This window comes from Lathyrus oleraceus, chromosome 3 (assembly GCF_024323335.1).
Source record: "Lathyrus oleraceus cultivar Zhongwan6 chromosome 3, CAAS_Psat_ZW6_1.0, whole genome shotgun sequence".
Lineage (NCBI taxonomy): Eukaryota > Viridiplantae > Streptophyta > Magnoliopsida > Fabales > Fabaceae > Lathyrus > Lathyrus oleraceus.
In genome coordinates this window covers 342,998,552-343,025,162 of record NC_066581.1, presented here as the reverse complement: position 1 = coordinate 343,025,162, position 26,611 = coordinate 342,998,552, and the positions used below count along the sequence as shown (strand labels likewise).

Genomic DNA, 26,611 nt, shown 5'->3' with positions numbered 1-26,611 from the left:
TATATAATATCATTATTCATTTTTAAAAAAAATTAATTAGAACATGAGGGGATAAAATTTGGGATAATTCATGGGATAATCATGAGATAACTTAGAGATAGTATGAGATAAAATTCTATAATAATTTTTAGGGATAAAATCAGGGGTTAAAGTCAGGATAATGGATATGGTCTTTGGGTTTCTAAATCAAAGTTTTAATATTGGAATAATTATATAATATCACTAGGGATTATTTTCTTAAAATCAAAATAATGGGAGTTTTTACAATCAATCAAAAAGGGATAAAATCAGTCTAACACACTCAAATCATAATTCCTCTGTCCTTTAGCATTGAGATATTTTTTCAAAAAATTAAGTATTTCTCCGTCCCTATACTTGAGATTTTTCAAGGGATAAAAACAACCAACCAACATTTTCGAGACGAACTACGGGGCTCTGATCCTTCAATAAATTTGAGGGTACGTAGACATATAATTGTAAGACTCTAGCGAGTATAATAATCAAAAACATTTTCTAGGTCTTCCCTTATTAAAATAATAAAATATTTTTATAAATAAATAAAGAATTAAACAATGAATAGATGATAAGAAAACATCTCAAGCATACACTAACCATAGAATTAGATAAGGATCCTATTGAGTACAATGGAGGTAAGGGGTGCCTAGTACCTTCCTCTTACTTAACCGACTCCTGAACTTAGCATCTCATCCTTAGTTATTAGGTTTTCTCATTATTTTACTGTTCCTTATGAACGAGTAAAAGATGGTGGCGACTCTGTCATTTTTCCAGCCGCGACAACTGGCGACTCTGCTGGAGAGTTCTTATACTTTCCCTAAAGAGAGTTCGTCTTAACCTTTGGTTTTAGGGTTGTGTGTTTTTTATTTGCTTTTTTTCTGTTTATTTATTTGTTCATTCTTTTTATACTTTCTATTTTATATATATATATATATATATATATATATATATATATATATATATATATATATATATAATATATATATATATATATATATATATATATATATATATATATATATATATATATATTTCTTTTTTTTATTGTAAATTTCATTGAATTATTATTATTATATATCATGTGGATGAGATTGTTACATGTGTGAAGCCAAAACCCAGGCTTGAGGAAAAAGTAATAAGTTTAAGTAAAGGGTCCTCCTGTCTTGGCCACTGGGGTTCTCATCCCGTGGGGTCTTTGATGATGATTATGCCTAGAGTAGATTAATTCGAAGAGTTTGTCATAAGAAGGCTAACACTTCTTCATGATAAAACCTTGAATTTGCTCAATGACTCTAGGGACCTCTTCTAGAACACCTTTAACTCAGGGTGATCTTATATTATCAACCTGAAAGGATCGTTACTAAGGTCCCTCCTATATGAGACTTATTCCGAAGGATTACCATAAGGAGGTTTGCTCCTTCTCATGGTAAAACAAAGATATAGTCCATAACTCTAGTGCTATCATCCAAAATTTTAGATCCTACAAGTTAGGGGATTGGGTAGTCTTAACTTAGAGCTGACCTATCATAAGAAGCCAGCCCTTAACTAGGTTATGCTTGCATATCACCATATCTCTAAACCCGTTTGAGTTTCCCATGTCGATCATTATTCCTCTATAATGAGCCTTCTTAAACAAGGTGTCCTTATATTCAGCATTATCCTTAGACTCATATATGGGTTCTATATTCATCACCATCCTTAAACCCATACGCGGGTTCTATATCCTTCACAACCCCTGAATCTGTAGGGGTTTCCTTTTGTCAGTCACTATCCCTAAACCCGTTTGGGGATTCCTTAGGTCTGTCTTTATCCTGACCCTACATTGCATTGCATCTTAGTAAAAAAAACTTTTAGCATACCTAAAAAACTAAGGACAACTAATTTTGCATACCCATGCATTTTCATGCATTTTGCATACATACACATTCATTTGCATATCCTTTTCGCTTTCATCCCTATCCAACCGTCATCCAGCTAGCAAGTCTCCTGATGCTCGTAAATGAACTTGCCACATTTATCAAGAAGCTATGGAGGGACTCGAGAGGGGCAAGTACCATTTAAGAGATAACGCAACCCTTCGTCATGCAAGCCACCAATCTACCCAATACTTTAAATACAACAACCCTGAATAATGTCGCCGCAACAAGGTCTACAACAGTATCTTCTTCAGCAGCAGCCCCATACGCCTCATTAATTACAATAAAGGAAGCTTGAAAGGAAAATGGATCCTATACTAATGTCTCATGACTTATTTAGAGGTGCCCTAGTGGAACTACATTCGAATGATCTTCCTCCTCGTCCATATCCTACAAGTTATGATGAGAATGCCTGATGTGAGAACAAAGTACAAGACTTGCATTTGACTTTCGAAAAAAGAGACCCATTGGTGAACAATCGCACCTTATCTTTACAAGTTCAAGAACTTCAAGAAGCGTCTCATAAAGTGGATGAATCAACAAGGAAGCTCACCCCTAGGATTAATAGACTCTATTATTTCCAATTGTATTTCTTTTTTGCTAAGTTTTGTTTGTATTTAAAAGTTGCACTCATTGAGAAATAATTTTAATAAAACGAGCATGCATATTTTTGAATCAATGAATTCGTTTACACTCTCTTCTACGCCATCACTTGCTAAAAAGTCAAAATTTTCTATTTATCTTTTACCTCTTAACAAACTTAGAAGGGGAATGGTGTAAATAAAATAACTGAATTTACTAACTATGCTTTTAATAGTAAGACCTGGCTGACGATGTAAGGCATTATTTCACTCCTCAAACACTATAATCCATAGTCAACCCCCTCGAGCCAGAAGTCAGTGTTTCTTTTTCTATTCATAAAAAAACCTTAATCTTAACCAGGGGCTGGGTAGATTTTAATTATTTCAATAATGCATTCTAGTATCAAGAGAATCAATCTATCTAAGCAAGAGGTTTAAGCACATCTTCTTCCTCACGTACATCGCCAAAGATCGAGGAGGCAATGAAGATAAAGTTCACAATATCTTCTTCCTCACACCATTCAACATCGAGGAAGCATAAAGATAAAGTTCACAAAAGTCAACATGGCAGTCGCAATCATTCTAAGCCAAAAGAAAACCTGAAAATTTGACTTAGGCAAAAGGTATGGCCTCGTATTTTAAAAAGAGCCCTCTAAGTCAAAAACTAAAAAGGATTTGACTTAGGATAAAGTTAGGGCATCCCGATGGGCCGCAATTCAAAAAATAGGTCCATGCAAAAATAGGGATCAAAAACAAAAAACAATAAAAGGAAAAGTAAAAAATGGAAACAAGCTTTTAAACAATGCCACATTCATCAAATGCTTAAACCATTGTATCTCTTTCATCACCATGGCTGCCAAAGTTCTCTTGCAGGCTGAACGCATTTTTTGAGCTAATTTGGTTTAGGAAGGGAGAAAGTCAAGAATAATGGGGTGGGATTAAAATCAAAATTGAGCCTTATATCCTTTGTTTGTTAAACCGTGAACCAGACCATGTTACAACCTTCAAAAGTCCTAATTGAATCCAGATTCACTATGAAAGGATACTTAGTAAAATTTGCGTTAAACTGACTCCAAATGTTTGTTAAATCATTGATAACCATCTTGTTTTATCACATTTTCACATATTCATTTGTGTCAACCTCGTGACCAGATATCATCTGTATACACCATATCCGTTTTCCATAACAATTTTCGATTTCAAAAACTTGCACGAGTATGGCGTTATAATTACTTTTCAAAGATAACATTTTTCTCACAAATCAATACTTAGCACCAAGGAAGTATTAACAATGGTCTGATAAGGGGCACACCACTTTGAGACATTGCTGAACTAGGGGCAAGTCACCTAAGGATCCTTCCAGTTAGGGGAAAATCCTTATAATCATGGACAAATCATCTGAAGATCCTACCAATTAGAGTCAAAGCAATCCAAGATTTGACCCATAAATGTTGAATCACCTATATAACCCTGATGATAATGGGTGAACCTTTCAAGAGCTCATACTAGGGTAAACCACCTTAGGAGAATAGTGGAGCCAACCACTCCGGAAGTCGGTTAGTCAGGGGCATATTTTTCAAAAGTTCAAATATTGGGGCAATTCATATGAAGGTCACATCACAACATTGTGGGACCCAATCTTTTTTTCATGCAACACTTCCAAATCCTAGTGACATGAAGCAAATTGTTCTAAGAATTGGTTAAGCACCAGTTAATCAGGGGCATACCTTGCAAGATTCAAATACTAGGGGAAGTCCTTATTAGGGTTATATCACAACATGACGGGATCCAAGTTCCTTCTCAGGACACTTCTCCAGACCCTAATAATCAGGGGCAGACTTTTCAAGATTTAAATACTGAGGCAATTCAGATCAAGGTCGTATTAGAGCATGGTGGGATCCAAGTTCCTTTTCAGGAAAATCCTTCAGAAACCCTACAAACAAGGGAAATACCCTTAAAGTCTCCATCAATCTAGCGCAGGCCGCTGCAAGGCTTGATCAGAAGAAACCACTTCCAAAAAACGGTTCATTTGGGGTAGTTCATTCCAAGAGTCGATTAGTCAAGGACAAATCTCTCCAAGGCTCATACAAGGGTAGGCCATTTCAAGCATATAGTAAAGACAAGCTTCTTCAAAACCCATATTGAGGAGAATATCTTCAAATACCCTAACAGACTAGGGCAACTATAGGATACCGCATGGACATGCCCTCTTAATACTTTCAAGAAGCATACAAGCTCTGTCGTACATCAGCAATCGTCAAGTTCGAAATGAGTATCGGGAAGTCATGTTGACGTAATACCCTACCATTGTGTGACATACAACCTTGTTACATAAGCAACTTCTCTAAACCTTAATTGCTCGCGCCCTACTATAGGGGCATTAGTCAAAAGCATTCAAGTCAACATATAAATCATTGTCATACATTAACCATGTCGATATGCTTTAGCATCTAATCATGCATATCAACTCATTCATCTGGCCTATTTCCAATCCTACTTGGCACCTCACAAAAGCCCAACCTTGCTTGGCACCTCACAAAAGTCCAAATGTACTTGGCACCCTACAAACAAACCCATCCTTATTAACAATTCCATAACCCATCCTTCAAATGCCACTTTCCGAAGGTCCCACTTAGCTCTTCATTAAAATAAAATAATCCCTATTCTCCAAATGATTATATCATCCATGGATTAGTCATCCATAACATCGCATTCATGAATCACATCATGCGTAGCATATCCATGAATGTGGAGTATTACGTCATACAAACTCTAAACATGCATACATGGCATAACATAACATGCATACATAACATAGATATATAACACAGGTTGAGACTCAGGACTCATCATGAGAGTCTAGATCCATCCCAAGCTAAGCCTATAATAGATCTCAGTCCAAGCTTCTCCCCAACTCTATTCTTGCTGTACACCTCAGTGAGTCGGTCTTAAGGACAATTCCCCAGCAAATATCCTTGGAACTCATTCTCCAAGTAGAAAATACTTAGCAGCATTATCCCGGTATGCTCTAATGATATACAATTCCTTAACCAGATCCTTGCAAGGATTTCTTAGGACTTTCCTCGACACTCACACTCCTTAGGGAACCTCGCTTGGAAGCCTATTCCCCAATAGACAATCATCTTATGTGAGACCAGTCTTCTTCAGTAGATACATCGAGTTCTTTTATCAATCTCCTTTTTACTCCATTATTCTCAGATAACTCCCTAGAATAAGTTCTTGCTCTAGTATTATCCATGATAATATCCTGTTTATGGTTCTTACACCACTATTCACTTTAGTTCTTACACCGTTGTCATTCGGTCACTTCAGTTCTTACACCATTGTCATCCAGTCACTTCGATTCTTACACCGTTGTCATACCTTCACTTTGGTTCTTACACTGTTTGCTTTTTCACTTCGGTTCTTACATCGTTTGTCATCTTGTTTTACGGTTCTTATACCGCTGTTATTTCCTTCAGATCTGTATGGTCTTACATCAATTTTCTTGCCAATAATGAGTTATCGGTTCTTATACCTATAACGATCAAAGTCCAATCCCCAGCTATACCAGTATAATTCCCCAATTAAGAATGCTTCTTAGTCTTTCCTAGTAAGTAACATCTCCATAGAGCCATTTTAATAAAGGACTTCCCCATCAAACTCACCCACTGTGAGTCATCAAAGGAATCTATCCAGTTCGGCCATCCTGAATGATTATTATCAACTATTGAGCGGGTCTTCACCTCTCACCTCTCCAGCTTATTAAACTATCCCACACACGGGACACATTCCATATACCAGGTTTGTCAAGGGATTTTACTAAGGGATTTTATCAATGGAGTTTTATCTAAAGGGTTTAATCAAGGGGTTTTGATCAGAGAATTATCCATCAAGGGTTCACCAGGGTTTTACCAAGAAGTTTCAACAAAGTATTATTATCGAGGGGTTTCATCAGGGACTTATCAAAGGGTTTCACTGGAATTTTCTATCAAAGGGTTCCACGAGAATTTTATCAAGGGATTTTATCAAAAAGGTTTTGTCAAGTGATTTTATCAAAATGGTTTATCAGGAATGTCATCAAGGGGTTCCATCAAGGGGCTTCACCAGATTTATATCAAGGGGTTTCATCAAGGGATTTCATCAAAAGGGGTTTATCAAGGGTTTCATCTAGGGATTCTTTCCGAAGTTTCATCAAAGGGTTCCATCAAGGGGGTATACTAGAACTTTATCAAGGGGTTTCACCAGATTATCACCAGATGGGTCTCAACCAGAGTGATTGTGATATCACTAAAGTCCTACCCGACTCCAGTGACATGATCGAATGATCATGGGAATCATAGACAAGTGTTACCCGGAGAGGTTGAAACTGATCATCGGGGATTTAATCGAGGGGTTCCATCAGGGATTTGTCAAAAGGGTTTCATCAAGGTCTTATCATTAGGGGTTTTATCAGAAGTTGTATCAGGGGTTTCATCAAGAGTTTTTCTAGGGATTTTATTAAGAGTTTCATCAGGGTTCTACAAGGGTTATCAAACAACGACCAAAGGATCGTCCGAGTCTTGCTCGATTTCTGTGATTATGGGAATCATAAGCAAGGAGATATTATTAAAGATATATAAAAGTGGGATGCCAACAGAGCATCGAGGATTGGTCAATCCTTTCTCGGCTCTGGAGTCTATTAACCCTGTAGTCAAAATTAATGTTCCTCTTTCTATTTAACCATCTCCTCCTTGAGAAGATGAAGACTCATCATCATCTCAGCTTGAAGCTGATTAAATAGGGGTAACTGTCGTATCCCAAATTTTGACCATTATTTCTTTCTTGTTATTGACTTATAATCTAAGTCATTGACATGCTCAGGGCGCTTTATAAGGCATCTGGTCAACCCCAATGACCTAAAAAGTCAAAGGGGGACCATTTTGACTTTTTAGTCCCTTTTAGAGATTTGTTTTAATTCAGGGATGTTGCATGGAACGTAATAATTTGAGGAGTTATGCTAGAAGGATATTACCATTAGTAACTAGGACATTTTATCTTATTAAAATACATTAGTAAAAAATAATAATTAGGGTCATTATTTATTTTAATAGATGGGGTAGAATATATTATAATAATGTTATTCGTTAAATGAGAATAAATTAATATTAGTATTATTACTATTATTATTATTTTTAGATATTAATATTAATTTATATTATTGTTATTTAGGAATAGATTAATATTGTGATTGATTAGGGTTAAATTAATTTTTTAATCAAATTATCATTAATTGATATATTATTTAATTAGGGTCATAATGAGGTTATTAGTATTATTAGTATTATTAGTAAGATTATTATTTTATACTCGTTAATGCTATTTTATTTTTAATAAATGGAATGGTTTAGTTGGTTCCAAAAGGAGTTAAGGAGTTACAAAGGGGAATGTTGTTGTTCAAATCACACTGAAGAACAACAACACTGAAACCTAAAGCTCCATCATCACCATCATCGATCTATTCTAAAAGGGGGCAGACAAAGAAGAAAAATTGTGAGAAGGTTGGGATCGAAGACGTAAAGAGAAAGAGTGAATAAAAAAAATGAATATTATCTTTTCACTGGGAACAATCTCCTTCCCTTAGGTTGGCCTCTCTTAATACCTCATTTATAGAATTGCTTGAATTGTTTATGCTTGGTGGATGTTTTATTTCGATCTGATGTCTCATGTTTTATTATCGTTTAAATTTATTAGTTAGTTTTTTAATCAATATCATAAGGCATTTTTTTTCTTAAAAAAAAATATCTTTTGACTCAATTTTTTAAACAATTTTTTTACTAATATCAAAAAGCATTTTAAAAAGAAAAATCAATTTTTGTAAATCTTTTTTTAATAACTTTCTTTAAGAAATACCATGCATTAAAATAATTTTTTTAACATGAATCAAAGTTTTTTAACAAAATCATAATATATTCAAATCTAAAAAACTAATACCTTGTTTAAGTTTCAAACTCAAATCTCATAATTTCTTTCAAGTTAAACGCAAATCATATTTCAATTAATCTAAAACACAATTTCAAACCTTTAAACAAATATCATAAATATTCTTAACAAATATCATAAAATCTATATCATAAATTTTTTTCTTAACTAACAACATCATGTTTCAAAACCACAAAATTTCTCAATAAAATACATACGCCAGATTATACTAAATTGAATAAAACTAAAAAATCAAGTTTTAATTATTTATAATTTATATTAAGAAAAAGAAAGGGAGTTGTTTAGTTTCTAAGTAATAATAAGATAAAATAAATATCTTTTTCCCAAATAATAATTATAACCAACATTTAATGAAAATACAAAAAATATGTAATAAGAGTTGAGATTATGATTAATTCTATAATTAAGCATATTGAAATTAGGAATTAATTTTTAAATGGGTTAATATAAATAATATACAAAAAATAGGGTTAATTATGAGATATTAACTAATTTGGAAAATTATGGTTAATCTACATGATAAATATGAGATAATTTTAGTGATAATATGAGATAAAATTATGGGATAAATTTTTAGGATTTTAGGGATAAAAAAATTAGGGATAAGGGATATGTCATTAATTTTTTAATATTTTTATTAATTTAATATATAATATCATTATTAATTTTTAAAAAAATTTAATTAGAACATGAGGGGATATAATTATGTATAATTCATGGGATAACTAAGGGATAGCATGAGGTAAAATTCTATAACAATTTTTAGGGATAAAATCATGGATTAAAGTCAGGGATAAGGAATATGGTATTTGAGTTTCTAAATCAAACTTTTAATATTGGAATAATTCTATATATCACTAGGGGTTATTTTTCTTAAAATCAAAGTAATGAGAGATTTTGCAATCAATCAAAAAGAGATAAAGTTAGTCTAACACACCTCAAATCGTAAGTCCTCTGCCCTTTAGCATTGAAGCATTTTTTTCAAAATTAAGTATTTTCCTGTCCCCGAAGCGTGAGAATTTTTCAAGGGATAAAAACAACCAAACAACCAACCAACATTTTCGAGACGAACTACGGGACTCTGATCCTTCAATGATTTTGAGGGTACGTAGGCATAGAGTTGTAAGACTCCAGCGAGTATAATAATCAAAAATATTTTTTAGGTCTTCCTTTATTAAAATAATAAAATATTTTTGTAAATAAATAAAGAATTAAACAATGAATAGATGATAATCAAACATCTCAAGCACACACTAACCCTAGAACCTTCCCCTTAGTTAACCAACTCCCGAACTTAGCATATCACCCTTAGTTATTACGTTTTCTCATTATTTCCATGTTCCTTAGGAACGAATAAAAGATGGTGGTGACTCTGCTATTTTTCCAGCCACGATAGTACCCCTACAAGGTGTTTCTCGTAATCAAGGGGAAGTGTGTAAGTTGTAGAATGCTCTATACGGTATGAAACAAGCTCAAAGAACTTGGTTTGAGAAGTTTACCAATATGATTACATTTATTGTATTCCGCTCTTGTGACCATGATTCTACTTTGTTTCTCAAGACCACACTTATCATGGTTGTATTTTAATCTCATTAGATGTTGGTTCTATGATTATTACATGTGATGTTATGGATGGAATTAATGATTTGAAATTACAGTTAGCCAAATAGTTTGAGATGAAGGACTTAGAGACTCTTCGGTACTTCTTAGGCACTGAAGTTGCTTACTCTCCTAGAGGCTATCTTCTCTCTCAATCCAAGTATATTGGCAACATTCTTGATAAGACTCGCCTTTATGATACTAGACTAACATATAGTCCTCTTGAGTTGAATATGAAATATGTTCCATATGATGGTGTTCCTTTGCTAAATCACACCTTATATCTTACTTTGGTTGACAGCCTAGTGTTCCTCTAATACCATGTTAAATATACTTGGATCTCAACTTGAAAATCTAGCTCAAAGGGTGAGGTTGCCCTCACATATTTGTACATCCAACGGCCCGAGAACCTAAACAATGTGGGACTTCAAATAAACTTCTACATTATAACTACCAACTTCAACACCCACCCTCTCGCCTAGTATGGGCCTGAGTCAAATACCATTGAAGTCCTTAACTTGACTCTGATACCATGTTAGCAATAATGAACACATAGAAACATAGAGAAGTTAAAGACCATAATTGGCTTAAGGTTTCAATAGAATGACAAAAAACTAGAGAATAAGGGTTACACCATAGTATAAATGCTATATGCTAGGAAAATACTATACTACCCTTACAAAGATACAATAAAAAATATATCTAACATAATCAATATATATTCTCTATTTTCTTTCCGAGGAGAATAAATAGATGTATGACGCTACACAATGCATGAGTATGGTTAAGCTATGTTCATGACCATGCAAGGTAGTTAGTTAGGTAAGTAACTAACTTTGAGTTAGTTACAACATCATCAATGACTCATAGTGTATATAAGAGTGCATGTCCTTGTAATGGAAGTTATGAAATACAAAGCAAGCAAAGCTTTCATATCCATGATGAGACTCTTTCTCTCTTTTTTAATGAGCAATGGATCACTCTAGAATGGAATCATACGCCTAAGAGGGACCTTCTTTCAAAGCACCATCTTCAATCTCGAGTTCTTCACCATTGTTGGATCTTCAAAGAAGTTGCAACTCAAAATATTTCTATAGGTTTTAGAGAAACCACAACTGGTTTTATGAGTGGGTTTTACTTCAGAGGAGCAGTGACTCATCTTGTTCTTGTGTTACCATCATCAGATCCTAGACTTCAAAGAAGCTACTTCTTTATGCATAATCAAATTCAAGATGCATTGTGAGTTTCAGAGAAACATCAATAAATAATATTGTTCAAGCACCTACAGAATCTCCACAAGGCATGCAAACTTCACAAGTTTCAATGAATCAAATTGCGTTTCAGGTACCACGAACACATTTACACCAAAAATTTCCATTAAACTTCAAGAAAATAATTTCTTGCTTTGGAATCAACAAGCTAAATGAGTTATTCTCTCACACAAGCTTCACAAACTTGTTGAGAATCCATGAATCCCACCTATGTTCAGGACTGAGCATGACCGAGTTACCAACATCATCTTTGAAAACTATGAAGCATGGATTATGCAAGATCGAGCTCTATTCACATGGTACCTCTCGATAATTTCTAAAGTTGTTCCACAACCTCCTATCTTGAAAACATGCCTATGAGATATAGGACAAAATGCATAAAAATTTCAACTCTCAGATGAAAGCTCGAGTGCACCAACTTCGCTTAGAACTGAAAACTAGCAAGAAATGTACCAAGAGTATCTTTGAATATGTTCTGAGGATTCGTGCCATTACAGATTCCTTGCTCTATTGTAGATCCAATATCAGAAAGGGATCTAATAGGTGCAATCCTACAAGAGTTTCCATAGGAAAATGATCCTTTCATTATGATAATCTATAGCAAAGGGGAGCCATCACATGTCTATGATATTGAATCCCTTCTATATGTCCAAGAAGCTCACTTGGACAAGTATAGGCAAAAGTTGGCCTCTTTCAATGCCATTGCTAATGTAGCTTAAGGCTTACTTAAGAAGTTACCAAACATGCTGCACCAAATGTCAATGGTCATCACTTTTATCATGGCAGAGGTAGGAACACACATGGCATAGGTGGTGGCAGGAAAGCTTACACTACTAGCAACATGCCTACACGTCAACTATGAAACAAGTATGGTCATTCTGTTTTTGAATGTTGGCACATGTTGGATAAGAGTTTTGAACCTGGTCATCATAAGTCTCAGTATCAAGGTTCAACATCAAGGTTCAGTTGGCAATGATTCAACATGACCTCAAAGCTCCAAGACTCAAGAAACACCTGCTCCATAAGAAACAACCAACCCAGCTCATCAAAATTCATTGGCCATTCCTCAGGATCTTGAGTCACATGCATGGTTTGTAGACCCAGATTCCTCACATCACATAACATCTAGTAGTAAGAATTTATAACATGTTCATTCTTGTGCAGTGCCAAACAATGTGGTAATTAGTAATGGGCATAATCTACAAGTCAAAACAGTTGTTCATTCTCAATTTTTTCCTAAACTTGTTAGAGATGACAATGCATATTTTGGGTTTCATTCTAAGAAGTGTTTCATTAAATATCAGGCATTTAAAGTGGTAATACTTGAAGGATTCCTAGATGAAAGTGGCTTTATTTCTTCACCAACCTAGCTATGGAACCTTCAAGAAATTACTTGAGTCACAAGTCACAAAATTCAGGACCTGTAGTCAATACTACGTTAGCTTCTCATGTTCACGATAAAGTTTAGTCTGTAAATACTGTTGTTAATACATATGTTTGATCCACATGGCATACTAGATTAGGACATACCAACCCTAGAGCTCTAAAGAGCATATCTCAGTTGTGTAATATTCCCATAAACAATAAAAATGTCTTTTATTTATGCAATTCTTGTTGTGTTGGTAAATCCCATAAGTTATTTGCTCTTTTGTCTAATATCAATTATACACATTTGTTTGAGCTAGTTCATACTGACCTATTGAGACCCTCACCATCACCATCAAGTGGTGGTTATAACTACTATCTTGCATTTGGATGCATTTTCCAAGTACTATTGGATTTACCTACTTAAATAAAAAAGTGATGCACTCCATGTTGGTGTAAGCCCTAGAGGCCAATACTTTTGGTACTTGTATCGAATTATTTATTAATAATAAAAGGCTTTTTCTTTATTATGTTTGTTTAATAAAGTCCCTAGAATAGTTAGTCCGTTTAATGTATCAAGTGTGACTTAATCATGAGATCCCATTAAACATAAGGACACTATTCTTAAAGTATCCGTAGTCGAGCTTTATTGTGAAATGAGATAACATTAAAGCATTAAGACTATTATGTATATAGACTGATGATCACATCTCATGGATCATGGATAAGGAGTTATCAAGTCTTAAATATATGTATGAATATTAAGAGTAATATTTATACTGGATTGACCCGCTATGAGAATACTATATAGAATGTTATGCAAAGTGTCATAAGTTATTCTCATGGTGATAATGGTGTATACCACCCTTCGACCTTAAACCACTATGGACCCTAGATGTAGAGTCAAGTGCCTTATTGATGATCAAACTTGTTCGTAACTGGATGACCATAAAGACAATTGATGGGTACTCCAACGAAGCATGCTGAGGGACATGAGTGACCTAGATGGAATTTGCCCATCCTGCATAACAGGATAAATGTCTACGGGCCCAATATTGAACTGGACAAGGATGACACAGTCTATGCCTTGTGTTCTATATAGACATAAGGGCAAAAGGGTAATTTTACACATAAGTGTTATCACAAAAGGATTTGTCAGATCACATGACATTTTCGTGTCTTGGGTAGCAGTGATGTGTTGCTAGATACCGCTCACTGTTTATTATGTTAAATACGCGATTTAATATAATTGTCAATGCCGCGAAAACCTACAGGGTCACACACAAAAGGACAGATTAATAAGAGATAGAGTAACTAAGGAACACCGTAAGGTACGGTGCACTTAAGTGAATTAAAGAACATCGTAAGGTACGGTGTACTTAAGTAGAATACGAAATATGGTAAGGTACCACGCGCTTAAGTGATTTTAGCATATTATAAAATATGGGCCACATACACTTAAGTGGGCTTTTTAGCTTGCAGCCCACATAAGTGGTTCTATAAATAGAACCCTTGTGCAGAAACATTTGGGTAGTTGTAATTTTGTTTCTCTCTCTCTCTCTCTCTCTCTCTCTCTCTCTCTCTCTCTTTCTCTCTCTCTCTCTCTCTCACTCAAAGCCTTCATTCATAGCAGCTAGCACTGAGATTGAAGGAATCCGTTCGTATGGACTGAGTAGAAGCGTTGTCATCGTTCAACATTCGTGATCGCTCCGTACATCTGCATCAAAGTTTTCAATCGCCACAAGAGGTAACGATTCTATCACTGATCATGCCCATTCGTAAGGATCACTAAAGGAGAAATTTTTAAATTTCGCTGCGTTTTGGATCACAATTCTCCTTCACTCCATGCCTTCAACCTGTTTCAAAGATATGTTCAGACGCAATTTCAAGCCCATATTTTGAAGGATAAGTCAGGTTCTTCACTAAGTTACTTCAGGAACAAGGCATCATGCACATGTTAACATGTCCTTACACTTCCTCTCAAAATGGAACCGTTGAGAGAAAGCACATGCAAATTATTGAAATGGGCCTTACGCTTCTTGATCATGCTTCATTACCTCTCACATTTTGGGATCACAATTTCACTACTGCAGTTTACTTTCTCAACAGGCAACCTATAAGTGGTCTCCCTGACTATGTGTCTCCATTTTCAGTTGTTTGCAACAAGCAACCAGACTACCATTCAATGAAAATCTTAGGGTGTGCATGTTTTCCACACTTAAAGCCTTACAATAAGCATAAACTTGGATTCATAAGCACTAGGTATGTCTATTTGGGAAGGAAGAATTTTCATCTCCAAGGATGTAATATTTAATGAAAATAACTTTCTCTTCAAAGTTGGCTTCCATGTTGGTGATCAATCAGGTCCTATCTCACAAACTCAATAGGTTCAGTTTCCTGCTAATCTTCTCCAAACCTCATCCATGACTAACATAGGCCCTTATACCTCATGTCGTCGTGATTCACCTAATGTTCCTACGACACTTAGCATTGATATAACATCACATAACATAACCTCTACACTTGCCATAAAAACAAATAATTTAATCACACTAACTTCCTCAACAAGTAACCATACTCATGTATCAAAAACTGATATGTCATCCATCAACCACCTGACAATGAAGTCGTCAATTTACCCTCTCCCATATCTCTCACCAACTTACCTCACCAGGTATTATATCCTCAGTCATTGGAGTCAAAGCTACAATCTTTCATCATGTCAGGTTCAACAAAATCCTTGTCTCCCTCATTTCATACTCAAGCCACCCAAGCACCTCGTGTTCACAATGATTATCAAATGCTCACGCCTGCCAAAACAGGTCACTCTAAATCTAAGGTCTTCCTAACACATACTGAACAAAGTACACTAAAACAAGCATTGCCCCAAGCTCATTAGTTTGAACCCATGAAGGTTGAATATGATTCATTTATGCACACTGGCACTTGGGAGCTCACTACTCTACCCCCAATCAAAACACAATTGGATGCAAATGAGTTTTCAAGGTTAAAGAAAACTCAAATGGAAGTGTAAACAAGTACAAGGCAAGGTTAGTTTCCAAAGACTTCTGTCAACAATGTGGTTTCGATTTTCATGAGACCTTTCTAATCGATGTGGAACTTAACCAATCACACTTGAATCCCAACAATCTCCCCCAGAAGTGAGTCACCCACATCACTACCTTTGATCCATACTAAGATACTCCTCTGTTTTCCCATCGAGCCTAACCATGACTCTGATACTACTTGTTGGGGAGTCCGATGAGCGAAGCGCCAAAATTATCAATGGAGTAAACGTTCAAAATCCAAGAGATTTTGACACCACATATCCACCAAAAACCTTAAGACAAGAATAGGGTATTAGTCATGTTTAGTTGATGTAAGACATAACCTAATTGATGTGAAACTTAACCAGTATCTTTAAATTCCAATAGAAATATTATAAAAATATTATATAATTTAAGAGGAAGAGAATACTTATATTAATTAATATATCTCCCATTTAAAACAAAGTTCAAAATCGAATTACTGTAAAGTTTTTTTTTTATTATTTATTTAGTTTTCACCACCATTATTCAGTTTACTAACCCGATTATTTCGGTTCAAGAGTGAGTTTCAACGTCAAATGATTTCAATCCTCTTTCAATCACAATTGCGGAGAATCAAACCGCAATTCTCCATACTAAGTTCAACATCAATCACCACTTAACTATCTAACATTTGATTGATGTTTTTTTTTTAAAATTTAAGTGACTATACAATTTGGCAGATGAATAAGTTTATGAATAAATACTTTTAATGATAGGATTTTTGTTTGAAAAAAGAAAGAATTTTCTTAAGGTTAGAATAAGCTAATTGATATTTGGTTAAATTTAAACTATTTATTAAAAATAGTAAATTCAATATTACATGACTTTTTTTTCTATAGAAATTACTACATGTATAATACTAGTAACATTTTTATTTTAGAGTCAATGCATGACTTCAAATCCACTTCTAACATTTAACATAAAAACGACAGACAGAACGTATTCAAAGCAACCACTTGTCTTATTTTTGTTAAGTCGCAAAATATGTTATAAATATTAGAAAAGTAGAGCAGCACATGTTCTGAGTTTAGTCAGAGCCTCCTTCACGAGAGAATTGACCACGTCAAATGGTAGATAGTTGGTCAAGCCCCCACACTTGGCTTTTTTGGTTTTTGAATTGAAAATTAATCCTCATCATGTGTGGGGTACGCAATGTTCCTTTTTATTAGTGGTGGAGATCCTTCTAAGTTTAAACCAGGCCAAACTATCTATAGCATCAATTAATGGACTAATGATTTTAAAAAGAAACATATAACAATCCCTCTAATTCTACTTATAAAAAATATATTTTTTAAATTTATGAAATATTTAATTGGAATTGAGAAATGCTACTCAAAACAAAAACATCTTTATCTTTTATAAAAAATATGTGGTTGATCTTTTTTGAAAAATAGAAAAATTTAAATGCAAACCAACAATTGTTTTCATTGAATAAAATTACTGGATAATCCTCGAGGAGGAATCTTTGAAAGTTGACAAGATTAAGTTGAACGGATTCGACATATGCCGATCATCCAATTTAAACATGATTTAGAAAGTGACACTTATAACTTATGGAAGATTTTTCTAGAATACCTCAAAGCCACTTTATAAAAATATTTTCAGGTGGAAGTCTAACTATTAAAGCTATGAAACACAAGGAATTTATGAATTATTATGAATGAAATAAATATTAGAATATTTGAAGACACAGTGGAAAGGTCTTGTTTTGCGATAAAAAAATTATTTAAGAAAAAAACAAAATAAATGAACCCTATATATGTCTCTTTAAATTCAATTGATTTAACTTCTATATCAGATATTCTGTTGTATGCTCTAAATAAAATAACATATTTGAATTTTCATGAATAAAATTGTGACCCCTCTCATCTATCATGCTGCTCAACCCCCTCTTCTTTTTTAATTCAATGATTGATTGTCACACAGGATAAAAAAAAGAACACAATAGAGAGAAAAAAAAAAGAATGGCTGATACTATTGCATCACAAAAGCCAGAAAGAAAAAGGTATAAAAGCATCCAAATTCTCTCATTTTTTGATGATATATTCCTTCTAAAGTGACTTCAAATACATTGATGAATTACTTACTCATGCCACCCAAGACACTGACACGACATCAACACATGACATTATATTCAATAGTTTTATTTTTTAAAATCATAATAATATCAATGTATTAATATGAATGTCATATCTAGATTCTAAATATGTGAGTGTTTCATATACTTCATATATGATATAGTTTCAATTGTTCAGTTTCACAGTGACCAAATTGTGCAGTAGATAACAGTACTAGTTTTATTCACATTTTGTGTCTTGTAAAATGACAGTATTGGTGCAGTATTTGTACAATTAATAATACAATAATAATACAATGTGACAAGGACTATGGAATCACTATAAAGGAAAGAAAAAAAGGAAGTAATTAGAGAAATATATGACAGATAGATAGCTAAGATGGAAGAAAAACATTCACTTTAAACTCTGTCAACAGGAGAGAGTGGTGGACCTGAACTATAGTATTTACTTGCTTCCTCCTTGGAATTTAGTTCCTTACTTGGAATTTCCATTGAACTTGCTAGTTTCTTGCTGCTTAAGACACAAACAGAAATAAAGAAAGCTTGTAAATGAGGAATTGTTGAACTGAATTCTACCGAGTAGAATCCGTCTTTCATTGGCTCCAAAATGAATAACGGCGCGTCTTCCTCAGTTCCTTCCTGAAATTTATGACATGGATGATGTTAAAGTTGTTTAATCGGCTATATTAACAAATGTATATACTAGGCCTAAACATTTTCATAAGTTCTTCAGAATAACTTACGAAAACGGTTACTTAAGCGCTTATGTTACAATAGCTTAATTAAGCGATTTATACAAACAAAAGTATACCTGAACAAAAAGTTGAAGTCTCTCGTGGTGAGGTTTTGAACTCGGGTTCTGGTTAGAGAGAACGAGAAGTTTGCAACCAACATCCCAACCACCACAGTCGCATAATCCGCCCAATTTCCATCGATGAATCAACGGCGAAGGCTCTCCTTTTTTCGGCGAAGCATGTAAGCCACCTGGAAGTATAACTGTAATACTACTACCAGAAATATCATTTTCTTGTGAGATGCAAAAACATCTTTTATCTGCAAGTAGGCACTTTAAACATTCCTTCTTCAGCAAGTTAACATTTTCGCAAGGGATCTCAATAACAGCAGCAGCAAGCTCTTTTCTCTTGACGAAATCCTTCGGTCCTTGATTCGGCTGGTCAGTTCCAACGCCGAATAGGACATAATCTTTCACCATACACTGTCCCTTGAAGTTCTGGTCTTTCGGTTCGGTGATTCTAGAGTTAGAAATTTTCATATGACCTGCAATGTTATAAGCATATCCACCAGAGTTCTTTTCTTTGCTCCAGTGATTTGTCCATCTACCGCTCTTTTTCTTGATTTCATTAAGAAGGTAGAATGTGAAATAGCAGCTTCCGTCATCCTTCTCCGGCGAAGCTAAACTATTCATGGTAGCTGCAAGAACCTTTCTTTCACTGTTGATCACAAAATGAAACAATGGTAGTCCGTTTTTTACTGTTAGCTGCAAAATAGCTTTAACCGACGATTCCTTGCGATTTTCGTCGTTTAAATTGTTTGTGCTAAAGATCGTTGAATTCGGGCTTCCTTTCGGTGTCAAACTGATTTCAGATGAATGTTGCTGTGTGTTTGATGCCTTATGTTTCCATAAAGGGTCTAATAACCTCAGGAACGTGCTTGATCTTGTTCTCTTATGATCCTTGCTAGATTTATTCAAATCGGTAGATTCAAATATCAATGGACCAGATTTTGCGCTAACTTGCTTAGAGCTTTGTTTCGGAAGGGTAGGTCCCTCTTTGAAACTTAAACTTCTTCCTAATCGATTCAAGCCGAAGCTAAGCTGATTTCGGGACAAGTTATTCATGTCACACTCTGTTGATTCTTTCATATTACGGAAAGAATATTGATTTCTTTGCTTCATGTCTAACATTTCTTTTTCAATGCAAGTATCTTTATCAGGTATGAAACTAGAGCTCTTATTCGAGCAACCAGGTTTCTCCGATCGAACAGAAGAAAACTCAACATCTAGATCAGTATCGAAATTGTCCTGCGTTGAAGAAGAAGCAAGGCTAGCCACAGAAGGGAGAATATTTTCGGCGTAAGCCTCCTCAGGAAGGGAAATATAAGATGAGCTACTCAAGCTTGATTCTGAAAAGATTTCGTCAGACGAAGCTATTGATTGAGAATGTGGAAAATAGTCTTGGAAATTCGACTGCAGAAACTTTCGCGGACGAAGCAAAACAATGTCTCTTGGCATGATATGACAATGCTTTTGATCAACTTCAATATCTGAGTCCTGCCACAGATTCATCTTTATCTTGGCTTCACTTCTTCTAGAACTCATTTTCTTCTCAGAGCCAAGTGAGACACATTTATCTTTACCTTCCAATGATGGAAATCGGTTATCGAAACCAGAATTAAAACCTCTCTCTTTTTTCTTAAAGCTATGCTGTTGGAAGCCCTGCATGCTTATAGCTTCAACATCATAATCACTCCTTTTCCCCTTTCGAAGCGATTTATCTAACTTAATTTCACCAATGGACTCAAATTCCCTTGATCTCATTCTATGCTCTCCTCCAACGATATTTTTACCAGAATTTCGATATTGTTTAATATTCTGCGAAGAACACAACCCTTTTTTATCATCAAACGTTTTATGTCCTCTAGCAGTTGAAGATGACGTGGTTGCAGCCCTTGAAGAAGACGACGATTCTTCATTTCTATTGAATGATTGTTTGCTCTTCCATTTTTCAAGTCGCGACCAATCAAGAACACCGAAATTTAAAGCCTTCTCTTGGATATTTTTTCCTCTATCAGAACTTTTCAGATACCCCGGCAAATTAGACATGTGTTTGACAAGCTCTTCATGTTGCGCTGCACTTTCGTTTATACTCCCGCGCTTCAGAATCTCTCCTAATGTTTCAAGTTTTGGTTGCTGACTATGATCAACAACAGATTTTTTTTTCAACTTATCTCGATTCCGAAATTCCATACCTGACTTCGAGCCGATTTTCTTTTTTCCTTTATCTATCTGAGGTCTTATGTCGAAATCAGACCACATCTTATCAGATAGCTTCTTCAACAGCTCATATATATTCAGATTTTTCTTTCCATAGTCTCTTCTTTGATCTGCCAATTCTCTATCAGGAAATTTTGAGATTTAAATCAGTTAAGCATGTTGTAAAGAAATGTATCCCAAAATATGATGCAAATATGCATAACCATAATAACATGTATCACTAACTATGAAGCACGGAAACAAGACACAGACACGACAATGATACTGATACTGACAAGTTGACATCGGTGATAATTTGAAAAAATGAATAAATTAAACGTAATCACACCGACACGGACACGCATTTTCTCAAAGGTGTCGATGCTACGGAGATCTCTAACCAAGTAATTGAACTCATGTGGTTAATAAACTACACTTAAAGCCGCATTGCTTGAAAGAATCCGATTTCGAATCCTTTCTAGAACAATTTTTTTACCAAACTTTACTTACTTTCTGCAGAATGTTTAGACAGAAGCAAGAATAGCATCCCTGAGATGATTAATATGTAAAACAATGGGTTAACATAACTCAATTCATACATAGCATCACAAAAAAGACGCATTAACCAAATCAAATTAAAAAATATACAAAATTGAAAGCAACGTACTCAGAAGCAATGATAAGAAACAAAAACTTTTCTTTCAAGTCAAGATTCAGTTTTTCTAAAAAAATACAAAACACCCAGAAAAGAAAGCACTGGAAAAATGCAGAATCCAAACTATTCTAAAGAATTAATCCAGAAAAAAACTTACCAAAAAGGAGTATGTTATGTTTATTGTTTAGGTGGAAAACGACAGAAACTAGTTTGGAAGATCCCGAGGAAGATCAGAAAGGTGAAATTAAGGAATGAAGAAAGTTAAGGTTGGAAGCAAAGTAAAGAGGAAGTGGAAATCAATGGTGGCGGCACTGTTAGAGGTAGTGAATGATTCTTTGCACGTTATTGTTGATGATGATGATGATGAAGTCTACTTTGTTATTGGTATTGTATAAAAAATAGGTGTAATTGTGGAATAAGCAAAAAGGAAGAGAAAAAGAATGATGGATTCTGTGTTTGTTACGTTACAGTCTGTGAGTGAGAGTGCGTGTGTCTGGTTTTGGCGGGGGATGGGTCCCATTGGGAGCTTGTTTTGCTTTCACGAATGTTTATGTTTGAGGATTGGGACCCACTCTATTCCAACTAATTTTGGTTATTTAATTAGGGTAATGAGTAATCAAGTTTTAAGATGTTTTTATTGTAGTTAAGTTTATGGGTATTAAATATAGTAGGATAAGTCTCATTAAGTCAACTCAGTTGAATATTGTATTTATCAATTATAGATATCAGAATGTCTTTATAATGGAATTTTTTTAGGTTTCATGCGGATCACTAATGATAGTGTCTTGAGCGTTGATAGTCATGAAATGAAAGGTAAAGATTTGTTTAGGTTTCATGCTAAGTTATTCCCTCGATTTTGTTAAAAACTGAGGTGAACATGATTATTAATATTACATTGTTTACATAAAATATTGAAAAACAATAATACAACAAAACCATAATTTTGGTGTAAGAAGTTATCTGGTCAAAATATTGCACGCATCCAATTTCTAGGAGTTATCTAGTTCAACCATTGAATACATCCAACTTCTAAAGGAATTATTTGTTACAAATATTGAAAAATATTTTTCTGCACTTACAATCCATCATAGAGAACTTTTTCAAGCTTCTAAATACAACAATAACAACAACATTAACACCATTTTGTGAGACGGATCCAAAAAGAATTACGCGTTCGAGTTTAGAGCGGCTACATATAAGTTAAGATTATGGTAAAATCTGTTTAACAAGTGCTTTTATAGTAAAATTCTACTTATCTTATCCCTCGAATATTAAGGAAATCTATAAGATATATCATTTAGTTTACAAAAAAAATTATAATATAATTAAAAAAAAAATCCTGAATTGTTTTTCACCTCAAATTTTTTGAATAACCGAAATAATAAGTTGATTGTCCCCTCAGTTTTGTTAAAAACCGAGGTAATATGTGATTTTTATTTCTAAAATAAATAAATTCTGGCACGCATTAGAATCATATCCACTAGAATATCAATGATCATCCATATTCAAAAGTGTAATGTATCTTTTGGATTATCAAGGAGGCGTTTGAGCTTCTTTGATTGTTTCACTTCATACTCTCCACTTTATTTAAACATTATTCTTAGTTTCAACGTCTCATTTCCAACTCTATGTCTTCAAACCTAATTTCAAAGTCTTTTCTTTTCTTCAAAAATGTCTTTAACAACCTTAGATGAAAATATTTTGTTCGTAATCAATGAAAAGTTTGTTGATTTTGATGATTTGAAAGACAAAGGTTTTGATCTAAGGAAAACTATTCGCAAACAAAAGTTAAATGGTTACTTTGACATTCTTCATGGACCCATCTACACTAATCTCATTAAAGAGTTCTGGTTAACTGCCTCTGTTGGGCCATTTGGTCATGATGCCGAGTCAATCCAGTCATATATCAATGACTTTCCTATCACAGTTAATCGGTCACTTATTGCTCAGATAATAAAATGTGAAGAGGAAGGTTATTATGTTGAACATTATAGATTCAACAATGTCTATAAAGATCATCTTCGCCTAATTTATGTCAACTACGATAATCTCAGCAGTCCTGTTACTCTACGACCAATTGGAATTTTTTTGTATCAGTTTCTAGTGTCAAATCTCCGTAAAAGAGAGAAAGAATTAGAAATGCTTACTTGGAATGATAAACATCTCTTGTTATTCCTTACCAATAACATCATAATTAATCTTCCTCTTACCATTTTTAACTTCTTAAAGGAAATGATAATCATCTCTATGGAGGAAATGACTTTCCTCATACCATATGGAAGACTTATTTTTGAACTTTTCTCTCAGTTAAGGATAGTTAATACTGATACTATTGAAGTTGAATGGAGTCAGGAATTTGAATACGTGGAATAGTTATTTGTTGTCCTGTTTTTAATTAATGAAATATTTCCTTTCATATTATTGTCTATTCGTTTTTATTGATAACGATTTTTTTTAGAATTACTAATTAATAAAAAAAAGAAAAAAAATTAACTAAGAAAAAAAGGAAAGATTGGAAGGCGTCAAGTGAGAAATCATTGAAAAAAACCTAAATGCAGTTACAGGGATTCAAAACATGTTCCCTAATAGCTATATTCCCTCGGTTTTCTAAAATACTGAGGTAATATGTTTATTTTTTATTTTTTGAAAAAAATTGACGCTCACTTATAACTATATTACCTCGGTTCCATGTCGCTTTCAGGACCTATACGCTCGATTTTTGGCATGATCGATGTGAAGCTTCGTCATAAAAAAGTGTTATTTGTAGTAGTGATAATATTTTATTTTTTTATCGTGGAATGTTAGATGAATAAAATAATGATAAGTTGAGATTTTATATAAATTTATTTTAGATGAACGTTGGATGATCTTTATCTTCAAGTAAATGAGTCGTTGAGATTTTATACTATAGTAGGAGGCTATTGCATGTCCATAGCGCTTGTAGCAGGTCTTGTTGCATACTATGTTGTATCTTTTGTTGTGAAAAGCTTGTATCAATTATACCTTAGGTATAATTTCTTAGTTGTTTCTCAATTCAAACATTTGAGAGGAAGAACAACTAAGATTATTCTTTATGAGAAAATGCTTTGCTAATGGTTGCTAGAGGAACAAATTCAAGAATGTATCAACTTGACCATTTATTAGAGAATCAAATATGTTGACTTCAAAGTTTCGAGTTGACCAGAGGAACCCGCCATAGTCTTGAGTACTTAACTTGGAGGATAACAATGATAGTTTGTACTAGTAGGCACCAAAGTGAGTCACCAAGACGCGCACCCAAAGATTGCTTCAATAATGCAGAATCAAAATGCTTATGATCACTTGTTAAATGAAATATTCCAAATTCATATATATCAAATAATCATTTGTAGAATCATCTTACTCTTTTCAAAGGATAGATTACAAAGAATCTTATTACAAGTTATCTACATAGGTAAAAAAATGTTAGACAATAAAATTACTCTATTACATTGACTTATCATAAAACCTGAAGTGCAGAGAATTATTGTCCAAACCAATCTAGTTGGATAAACAATTTCCCTTTTTAATGATAATAAACAATAATATTTTGATGAGCAACTTTATATTTTTAAGAAATGATTAATCATCACAAATCTATGTGATAATAACATTTTCTTGATGAGTACTTTAAAGACAATCTCTTCAAATTATGTGAGAAATATGAATAGTTTTTAAAACATTTGTAACACATTACTTAGAATGAATTATATTCCCTTTTTATCAAATTCAATTTTTTTTTGTCATCAGACAAAAAAAGCATGTAAATAATCGAAATATGAGTTTCAAAGATCCATTTGCATCCTTAGGTTATGATAAATGAGAATACCTAATTAAAAAGGCTTACCAATTCCATAATGGTTTCACAAAGTAATTTGGAAGGGAATTAGAATCGAACCAGATAGTAAATTGGTACACTTAAGGGTTCAAAGTATAATGATTTGATCGAGGTTTGATCTAAGTTGATCCAGAAATAACTAAATATATCTAAAATCAAATAATATTATTAATATTTTATTAAAAAGTAATTTTATCAACAATTACTCATACTTATTATAATTATTATATTTAGTTTCTTATACCTTTTAAGTTTTAACTTTGTTACCTCATTATTTTAAATTTATAACCAAGTGCAAAAAAAAAAATTAAACATAAATACAATAATTTTTTTTTGTTATTATCATAAATACTTGTTAAATATATATATATATATATATATATATATATATATATATATATATATATATATATATATATATATATATATATATATATATATATATATATATATATATATATATAACTTAAAAGATATAGGTAATAAAATTGGTCCAAAATATTCATTTAAAGTAATTCTAATAAATTCATTTTTGTTTACATAAAATGTTCTTTCTCCTCTAGTTGCACCTAACCTTCTATTACGTGTTTTGCAATTTTTTTTTTGCCTTTTTTCCTTTAATCGAAATCTACCTTTGGCAGTAGTTGAACAAAGAAAAAAGGTATTAAACAATTTCTATTTTCTCTACAACGGTTTTGCAATCTGAGTTGAGAAAGAAGAAGAGAAATCAAGGAATTTAATTGATGCAAAACAACATTTTTCCATCTTTTTTAAGCAAAAGTGAATCATGATCTATCCTATCAAACTGCTTATTTTACTCATTTTCCCGATTTCTCACCCGATTTTTTGTTTTATGTTTGATTCTTTTCTATAGTATTTTTAAAGACAGTTGGACCGAACACTGGTCTGATTCACGGTTGAACTGACTAATTTGGTTTGATTTTAAATTATAGATAAATTTGTTAGTAATCCATAAATAAAAAACATTAAATAATGATATTAGATATACATTGTAGAATTGTCTAGTTAGAGTGATTTTGAGGTGAATTGATATTTTCCACAACATCTTAAATTTTGTTATAACTTACTCTAATTCATGCAATGTTAGTAAAAAATATGGTTAAAATACTAAAGGAAATACTAGGAAAAATTAGTATGAAAATGTTTCATCGCAACCCCCAATCTCGAATTGTTATTTTTCCTCGAGGATCAA

The 26,611-nt window shown here is 33.5% G+C and overlaps 1 protein-coding gene across 1 annotated transcript; it reads right to left on the bottom strand.

Annotated features, from left to right (window-relative positions):
* Positions 1-18,097: 18,097 nt before the first annotated feature.
* Positions 18,098-22,032, bottom strand: LOC127127557 (uncharacterized). Its single transcript, XM_051056765.1, has 3 exons — positions 21,700-22,032; positions 18,707-21,029; positions 18,098-18,534 (listed from the first exon to the last, which is right to left on the bottom strand). Exons 2-3 carry the CDS (start codon positions 20,948-20,950, stop codon positions 18,295-18,297), a joined length of 2,484 nt encoding a protein of 827 aa, XP_050912722.1. The 5' UTR covers positions 20,951-21,029; positions 21,700-22,032; the 3' UTR covers positions 18,098-18,294.
* Positions 22,033-26,611: the final 4,579 nt, after the last annotated feature.

What these genes read in the sequence shown, in the direction of transcription:
- LOC127127557 (XM_051056765.1), bottom strand. Translation starts at nt 20,950, where the DNA reads ATGTGGTCTGATTTCGACATAAGACCTCAGATAGATAAAGGAAAAAAG. An exon ending in GACTTCAACTTTTTGTTCAG is followed by an intron (nt 18,535 to 18,706) that starts GTATACTTTTGT and finishes CATAAATTTCAG; the next exon opens with GAAGGAACTGAGGAAGACGC.